This window comes from Papaver somniferum, unplaced genomic scaffold (genome assembly GCF_003573695.1).
Source record: "Papaver somniferum cultivar HN1 unplaced genomic scaffold, ASM357369v1 unplaced-scaffold_10, whole genome shotgun sequence".
NCBI lineage: Eukaryota > Viridiplantae > Streptophyta > Magnoliopsida > Ranunculales > Papaveraceae > Papaver > Papaver somniferum.
The window spans coordinates 10,627,360-10,636,838 of NW_020618825.1; the positions used below are offsets into that span (position 1 = coordinate 10,627,360).

The 9,479-nt window shown below is 38.4% G+C and overlaps 2 protein-coding genes across 2 annotated transcripts; both read left to right on the top strand.

The window, feature by feature from the left end:
• The first annotated feature begins 2,362 nt into the window (after positions 1 to 2,362).
• LOC113326592 (pentatricopeptide repeat-containing protein At3g22470, mitochondrial-like) lies at positions 2,363 to 6,174 on the top strand. Its single transcript, XM_026574289.1, has 2 exons — positions 2,363 to 4,120; positions 4,205 to 6,174. The coding sequence occupies exon 1, from the start codon at positions 2,380 to 2,382 to the stop codon at positions 4,021 to 4,023; it is 1,644 nt and encodes a 547-aa protein (XP_026430074.1). The 5' UTR covers positions 2,363 to 2,379; the 3' UTR covers positions 4,024 to 4,120; positions 4,205 to 6,174.
• Positions 4,290 to 5,963, top strand: LOC113326326 (basic 7S globulin 2-like). The gene is made up of 2 exons (XM_026574074.1): positions 4,290 to 4,367; positions 4,773 to 5,963. Exons 1-2 carry the CDS (start codon positions 4,290 to 4,292, stop codon positions 5,961 to 5,963), a joined length of 1,269 nt encoding a protein of 422 aa, XP_026429859.1.
• Positions 6,175 to 9,479: the final 3,305 nt, after the last annotated feature.

Consider the following 9,479-nt stretch of genomic DNA (forward strand, 5'->3'; position numbering starts at 1 on the left):
AAACCTGCGGGTCGATATTCTTCACGGGTGGTCATTTCTTCAACCCGCGCCCGTAACGGATAAAGCTTGCGGGTTCACGGGTTACCCGGCTTGTTTAGTTCAAAACAAAATTAAAGCTTAATTTTAATTAAAACAAAATTAAAGCTTAATTTAACGAATAAAGTTCTCAAAAACATCAAGTCAAGGAAATTAGCTAGGGCCTAGGCGTGCTCCTCTTATAGTTTCCACATTACACTACCGTATTACTTGATAGATTCATTCCATCTTCGCTCATTTGCTGAACTTCTGAAGGAGACAAAATTCGGATGCAACGGACACAACTAACGAACTCCCTACACAATGGAACCCAATTATAGCTTTTTATCAGTTCTACTGATTGTCAATTGTGTTATTTAATCTGTTTACAGATTCAAACAGAAATCGGCAGTACAAGTACTAGAAGCGACTTACTCCCACGGATCATCACCAACAAGAAGCACATCATTTTCGTAATCTACATATACAAGCTTCCAGCTTGAACCTCTTGGATCATCAAGCATACCATCGAGGCCAAACATGCAAGCTATAGCAGATCTGAGATCATCGTAGTTCTTAAACCTTGTAACATCAATTGATCTCCCAACGGATCCTACCTTTTGGACTTGGAAGATAAAACATCAAATGTCATCAGTATTCACTCTTAACAGATAATTTTCTGGCGACACTGATATCAATTCAATACCTTTGTATACGTTCTTAGAGGTGGGGATATTTGCTGCCATGAGCCATTCTGTAAGAGGCCAGTGTCATCGAGATCTATATTGCTAGATGAAGTACCTCCTGAATTGTCCTGTAGTTCTTGGAGAGAGAAGGCTTGAGAATCTACCATGCTTGCTGTGGTAATCTGAGACTGAACATCTTGGTTTGAACTGAAGTTACCAACTAAGCAATTAGAACTCTGGAAGACTGGAACCCTTCAATCCCCAATGAGCCAATTCCGTCGAAGGAGGTGCTCGACACAGAAGGATCTATAATAGTGCTTCCTCCATTGCTTGATTCAAAATAACCCCAGAATTTAACTACTAGAACCACATGTATACGAGCATTCCTTAGAATCAAAACCCATTATCTCAGACTAATACAGGACACCATCACTCATTTTCAAAACCCCACAAAATCAACAAAAAATTCCTCTACAAATACAAACATTCTTTGATAGAAACTAAACCAAATTCCATTTTATAAACATCAATTTCAACACCACAGAATTAACTAAAAAATCCTCTTCAAACACCAAACCAAATTCCATCTTCTAAACAGGAAAATTCAGTCAGCTCATCAAATCAGTAAACAAAAAATCCAGAAAATCAAAACCCTAATCAGTAAAAACCCCAAATCAACACTAATCTAAAAATTTTAAAAAATCAGAAAAAAAAAAATCAAAGATGGTGTAAATAGAAAGAGAGACAAAGAGAAAGAGAAGGAGAAGAAAAATCCTCACCAGGATCGCACTGCATGAAAAATGCTTCCACATCTACACCACGCAAAACAGAAACAAACATTAAAAACCAAAACCCATAAACCCTAAAATTCAAAACAAAATAAAAAAATAAAATCAAAATCAAACAAGAAATTGAAGAGTCAAACACTAACCAGAAGTGATAGCTTTAATCATCCCGGCTCTTCTACCTTTAAAATCCCTAAAAACTTCTTCTACTACTGTTCTTGGGTTATACTGTCCACCATTTCCATCCATCTCTTCAAAATTCCGGAAAGTCGATTACCATTACAAACACCCAGATCCCCTTTCAATTCACGACTTCTTCATCTTCTTTGTACTTAATTAATTAAATTCAATAACACCATTACAAACACCCACGAAACCTTCCCCTCAACTCTCTGTCCCAATCTCACCATTATAATCTCTAATTACCAGCCGAAGAACGCAGAGAATAAGAGAAGGAGCAGAAGAAAAAAAAGAGAAGGAAAGAGAACGATGTCTCTTTAGTTAGTTTTAGGTTTAACCTTTTATAACTTAAACCTAGGGATAGGATTAACCCTAGATAATCTGACGGTCAGGATTAAATAAAAATTAGTAATTAGGTATTGTAGACGGGTTAACGGGCTGAACCCGCGGATTTACGGGCCGGAACGGGTTAACCCGTTTACTCACAAGCCGGCATTTCTCCAACCCTAACCCGGCTTGTTTAGACACCAGCCGAGCCGGGTGCGGGTTTTTCACGGGTCGGGTCGGGCAAACCCGCGGGTTTTGGCTTGTTTGCCAGCTCTGGTATTATACACGGACTAGGTGTTGTGTTAACACTAATATCTGATCAATGCAAGTCTGGTCATATCAAGAACCTTAATGACGCATTAGGATACTTTTATAAGTTGGTTTCCATGAACCCTTTGCCATCAATTGATACATTCAATCATCTATTATCTTTAACTTCCCAGATAAGATGTTATTCCTCTGTTTTCACGTTGTATCAGAGGATGAAACTGATGGGAATCAGACCCAGTATCGTCACGTTTACCATTTTGATCAACTGTTGCTGTAGATTAAATCAAATTGATTATGGTTTTGGTGTGTTTTGTGAGATTTTAAAGAGAGGTTATGATCCAGATAGTATAACGTATACTTGTCTGATTAAAGGGCTCTGTTTAGAAGGGAGGATTCTTGCTGCACATGAACAGTTTGGTAAAATGACCGAGAGTGAGATTGTACCTACTGATGTTGCATGTGGAAGTGTTATAAGTGGGCTTTGTAGAATTGGTGAAGTTGGTCTAGCATTGGAGTTGCAAAAGAAAACGGATGATTGGAATTGCAATCTTTCTGTTGTCTCGTACGGTTTGATCATAGATACCCTATGCAAAAGTGGTTTGGTAGATGAGGCATTGAGTCTATTTTCGCAGATGATAAGTTACTCGAAAATTGTCCCGAATGTTGTTGTTTATAGTTCTTTGATTAATGGACTTTGCAAAGCAGGTCGGCTAAATGAGGCTATGGGATTGTTTCATAACATGTCTAATCGAGGAATTTCAGCGAATACCATCACTTATAGTTCTCTAATTCATGGTTTTAGCCAACGTGGGCTGTGGAAGGAAGCCAAGAGATATTATGATGAAATGGTGGACAAAGGGATTTTTCCCACAGTGGTAACTTATAGCATACTAATCGATTCTCTGGCCAAAGAAGGGAAGATGGGTGAAGCTGGTAAGTTATTGGGGGAGATGATTAAGTTAGGCAAGGAACCTAATATAGTTACTTATAACTCGATGATGAGTGGTCTGTGTTTGACAGGTAGGTTAGAGGAAGCACAGATGTTGTTTGATTTGATGGTGGATAAGGGTCTTAAACATGATGAACACAACTTCACAGTGTTGATTAATGGGTATTGCAAGAACTTTAGGCTGGATGATGCTATGCAGCTCTTCAAGAAAATGAAGCAGAAAGGATTAAAACCAACAAAAGTTACTCACGCTACGCTTGTGGATGGACTATGCCGTAATGGAAGAGACAGAACTGCAATGAGCCTATTACTCGAGATGCAATCAGTTGGTTTATCTCCAAACGAAGTTGTCTATGGTGCCATGTTGGATGGCCTTCTGAAGAATGGATATGTTGATGAGGCCGTAGAGTTATTTCAGTCTATGGAAGGTAAGGGTTTTAAAATTAATATTCAGACTTATAGTTTAGTAATTGATGGGTTGTGCAAGGCAGGAAAATTTGAAGATGCAAGGAAATTATTCTTGGAAATCTCAGATAAAGGATTAGCTCCAAATGTTGTGACATATACCATAATGATTAATGGCATGTGCAAAGAAGGTATGTTATTTGAGGCCGAAACATTGATGTTTGAAATGGAAAAGAATGGTTGCACACCGGATACCATCACGTATTACACCATCATTAAGGGTTTTCTTGGAGGAGGAGATGTTAAGAAAGCTGCAGAGTTTCTTCAAAAATTGCGAGAGCGGAACTTCCCCCCAACAAGGCCACTGTTGTCTACTCGAAAACCTAGAATTGCTAAACTCAGCTAAATTTGTGGTCTTGACACTATTTGCGTTCTCCACTGAGAACTGGCTTCCCCAGCAAATCAGCCAACCCTTGAGCCTCTTCGGGAAGAGAAAGAAAAAGGTCAGTCAACTCTTTTCCTCTACGTATACATCTCTGTAACACTGCTTCAAATTTATTTGTTGATGAATATATTTGTGTTATCAGGTCGAGGTTTATATAACTCGTTGAAAAAGCTGGAAGTATTCGTGAGTTCTTAGAATGACTGTCAACTTATCTCAAAGCTTCAAAAATGTGCAGCATTGCGTGGAAATCCCCCATCTTTGAATCAAGCAAAGTAGCAAATGGTATGGCCGGGTCCTTTGGTCCTGTAAATTCAAAATTAGTACCTGACCTCTAATGCTGCTTCAATTTTGCAGCATTTTATCAAACCTGTGCTCGTAGTGTCCTACCTTACCCAAAATTGGACCTTATCCTACTTTAGGATACCATAAACCACAAACTATAAACTGTGAAGACTTTGTACATTGATGTGCCATATAATCGTCATTTTTGACCTAACAAGCTGTCCTTTGACTACATTATCATGTGAAAAACCATATCTAACTCGTCTCTCACCATTAAAAGCATTCTCACTTCTTCTCAATTCCACTACTGGTTACCACAGACATCCTCGAGCCATCTTCCAAATCCCATGGCTTCTTATTTTTCTTCTTCTAGTATTCGATTTTTTCATCTTCTTTGCTTTTTCTTTGTTTCTCTCTCTAATTCCCAGCCTTCTTCTCCTTCACGACCTCAAGGACTCATCCTTCCTGTTTTCCAAGATCAATATACTCTTCAATTTGTTACCCAATTAAGCCAAGGAACTCCAAAAGTCACCTTAAATGTTGTCGTTGATCTCGGAGGTAAGTTCTTATCTGTCTATTCCAGTCAAGGTTGTTCATCAGTATCAAAGAAACCGATCCGTTGCAAGTCACCTCAATGCTCACTAGCCAGACAATCAGTTGATTATGTACGTTGCCATAGCAATACATGTGACTTTTACACAACCAGTCCAATAACACATTCAGCAACCAAGAGTGAGCTCTTTTCAGGTGTTGTAACTGTACAATCAAGCGAGGTTCGGGAGCCAATATCTGGGGCATGGATTGCAGGTCCAAATCTTACCGCTCGTGGGTTTGCAGTCAGTTGTGGAACAACTACTAGTGTCCTGCATGGACTAGCTAAGGGTGCTAAAGGATTAGCTGGTCTTGGACGTTCAGGACTTTCCTTGGTTTCTCAATTTTCAGCTGCTTTTCAAATCCCTGAAATATTTGTTCTATATTTATCACGATCTGAAAATGGTTTCATATATTTTGGAAATGAAACATATCTTTTGCAAACCCCTCTATTTTATACCCCTCTATTGGTCAACCCAGGGTTTAGTCGAGGTTCTTTGGCTGCTACTGACAGTGATTACTTCATTGATGTGAAATCTATCGAGATAGACGGTGAAAATGTCCCCATAAATAAAGAATTATTGTCCATTGACAAGAAAAATGGAGTTGGAGGAACAAAACTTAGCACTGTAGTTCCTTTCACTGTTATGGAGACATCAATATACAAGGCTTTCATTGGTATTTATATAAAGAGAGCTAAAGCTATGAATTTTCTCAGGGTTGCTTCGGTTGTGCCTTTCAGTGCTTGTTTTAATGCATCTACAATGCCTACGGGAGTGGGAGCATTAACATTTTCCATACCAAAGGTCGATCTTGTCTTGCCCAACAAATTGAGATGGCAGATGACTCGGCCAGATAATATTTTGGTTTATCTTCCGGGTAATTTGGTGGTGTGCTTGACATTTGCAGATGGCGGTGCAAAACCGAGGACTTCGATTGTTATTGGTGGGAAGCAGTTGCTATACACCGTTCTACAATTCGATATTCCAAGATCAAGATTAGGATTCAGTGCAGGGCTTCAAGTCTGATCAAGTTCATGTCCCAAACCTTCAAAATCATGTGGCATGTCAACCGTGCTCTCCGTGGCATTGTTAAAGTAGATAAATGCTGTTTATATATATATATTGTGCAGCGCCTCAGATCTTAACATTGTCGAACAAGTATAGATTATAGCTTAAATGTATCCAATCTTAAGACATTTCCCTTAATATATCATCAGTTTATGTTCATTTCCCCCCATAATAGAGATTAAATTCTTCTTTACATTTCTTTGGGTAACTATGGCCATCTGATCTTCACTAGAGATGGTTACTCATTTTAAATCGAAATGGCACCTTTGTTGGTGTACTTAGAGAGCAATACAGACTAGAGGCATGCGTAAAATTGCAGGAAACCAGGATTTTTGCAAGAAAATCAGAATCTTGTCTAGTTTCCGTACAACAATTTTAGGAGTAAGAAAATTTAAGAGCTGACTGAAAACCGCTGAATTCTTTATTTAGGTTCCTAGCGAACCCAGAACCGCTATTATCAGCTCGATATCTTGCATCCAAACTTGATTCGTCCCAAGAAACTGGTCCAAGTATTGTCGGCCTTGGTTTGAAAAAAATGCTAAGGTCCTCAGATGATGAACAGGGTGAAGATCGTTACGCAGGAAAGGAGGATGAAGGAGCTGCTCGTATACCCTGGTACTGGTGTTATATGCCCAAACATACTTCTTGTAACTAAGCATGACCACATTTTTGTCAACTGGACTGAAAGTTACATAACACCATTATAGGTAACATAATTGTCAGAATAATCGAATTCCCGAGTAGCACCCGGTGGACATGAAACATTACAAACAACCCATTCACCCGAATCAGAAGAAAACATTTCAACTTTAAATTCTTTCGTTGGAGCTTCAAACTTTAGTATGCGAACAACCTTATAACCCGTAGATTCTGAAAAACATTAACTATCGCAAATGAAAGCAGTGACAATACTATGATAAACATGATCTCGTGGTGGCAGAGGAAGCAAAACACATTCTTGAGTGAGTGGATTACATACGTAATAACTCATCGGACGAAATAAGGCTGGTGTGCAGAGAACCAAACCATTTCTGGAACCTAAAAGGTACAGATTTTTATCTACTAGTTGATTTAAGAATCTAAAAGAAAACCCATGATGAGATATATATCGTGAATGTAAATCAGGAAATGCACATTTGTATGTTCTTTGATGTTCACCTACAGGTAAAGGAACATCATGAACAAAACCCCATGGGAGGCATGAAATGTTGAGTATATACCATTTGTTAAGAAACCTAGGGTTTCAGAGAATTGAAAACCAGACCTTTGAAACGCATTTGAATCTGAAGATTGAATCAAGAGTAAGTTGGAGAAAGATTTCATACCAAATATCATCTGTTAAATGCTTTCGATTGACTCTCCTAGTTGAATAATTCTCCATTGATAATTTGATATTAGTTTCTTGTAATTTTTACTGTAAGGAGAGGGATAGTGAGTTGGGGATCTTAATATGCCCTTTTTTTTTCCTAATGCTGCAATCTTTTACATCAACTAGTTGGTGCAACAATATGAAGAAGTTCACACGCGACTTAACTAATGGGCTTTTTATTTTGTTATTTAGGGCTGAGCATTTGACCTGAAATCCACAGATTCGATCCAAACCAACCGCATTTGCAGATAGTTATCCAAACCGTTCACTGGATTAGATGCCAATGTAATTTTTAAAATCCAACAGATTTGAATTGAGTACGGTGCAGTCTTAAAGTTTTAATTATAAAAAAAATAATTATCGGATTATCCGCACCCAATCCGTCTATCCGTACATCCATTGAATGCAAACCCGTTGGATGATTAGATGCAGATGTCAAATTCGAAATATGTACAAAATTGAATTGGTTGCGGATGAGATGAAGACTGATCCATACCGGCCCATGTTCACCGTAGTCTTTTGTCTATTCGGTCCTTTTGTTTTTCGTACTTATAAATATTATATAAAATGGGCCCAGATCTATCCTTATCAGGTCTGAAGCCACCAAACCATGGTTTGTCATATCTACTGATACAGGCCCGTATATGCTTATCGTACCTGTATATGTTGACATTGATCTAAGATCCTCACTTTATCTATATATTGGTACCCGATAAGTATCTACACAAAGAGTCCGTAAATATTGCATCGATCTGTATCCATTGATATCGTACGCTATTAATGGGTACGGAAAGAATATACATGTTAATTCATGCTCAATATCTTTATACTTTGAAGAAACGGTCCGCGAGTTATAACCCCAAAGGTATCACTATCTATCCACAAAAAACCCGCCAAAACAAAAGTAACACAAAAACCCCAAAAAACAAAATTTCGATGAAACCTCATAGAATTTGACGAAACCAATTTTTGGTTTCATCATAAAATTTGATTCAAATAGTTAAAAGTACCACCATTCACTTGTGGTTCAAAGTCAGGCATATCGATCAACCTACATACATTCCCACTCACAGCTAAAATCTTGTTATTTCGCTTTTGAAACCAGCACAAAACACCGTTATGCGTAACATAATGCTAACAAGAATTGGATTCCCAAGTAACATTCTGAGTGTTGGGGTTCAGAGCCATCTACGTGCTAATCTTGCGGAAACATATTAGCTAACAACAAACACTTGATCTCTCGGATTGCTCCATGAACCTTACTATGATCTAGGATAAGAAGAAGAGAAAGAGAACCACATATATGCAAGCCATAAACAAAGCAACAAGAAGTAAAGTACTCACGGATTTAACGTGGTTCAACAATATACATAATGTGTGTAATATTGTCTACATCCACCAAACAACTACGACCTATTTATTCATTATAGAATCACCACTGAGAATCACACAACTGATTGACTAAATCAATCCATCGACTCACCACAACGTGACCGAACATAAGAACTCTCACAAGCACCCTATAATATCCAAAGTAACATCTTCACCCATACGAGATAATGTTTACCACAACCAGACGATCTTCTCTACACACCCTGATATAGATTATCATGGACGCCTTCGTCTCACAATAATCTAATCCAGCACCACCAAGATGATCTTCTCCTTAACAAGATGTCTTACCAACATCTCCACATGAATACTCCATAACAACATATCTTCCAACATCGATAAGTATCCCATAAACACCATAATGATGTACTCCTTCTACCATTGGGTCTCTCACATAACCACCTCAATAGGTGGGATGAATCCCTCACATCTCTATGAGATTTACATTGAGGATTCCATGACTAAAAAACTTAGCCTAGACCTCCTTATATAGGAGTCACAAACTTGGTTCCAAAGTCTTGGCCTCCTTGGATTAGGAAACCGACTCATACTAGGAAACCATGGTCAATTTAGGTATTCCATATTACTATGGGAATTGACCCTAATTAGGAAATCCACCGTTTAGCTACAATTCTCCACCTCGGATCATGCATGAGACGATCAACTGTTATCCCTCCATCTTCTGAACATCGATTGCACCATCACTGGTTGCC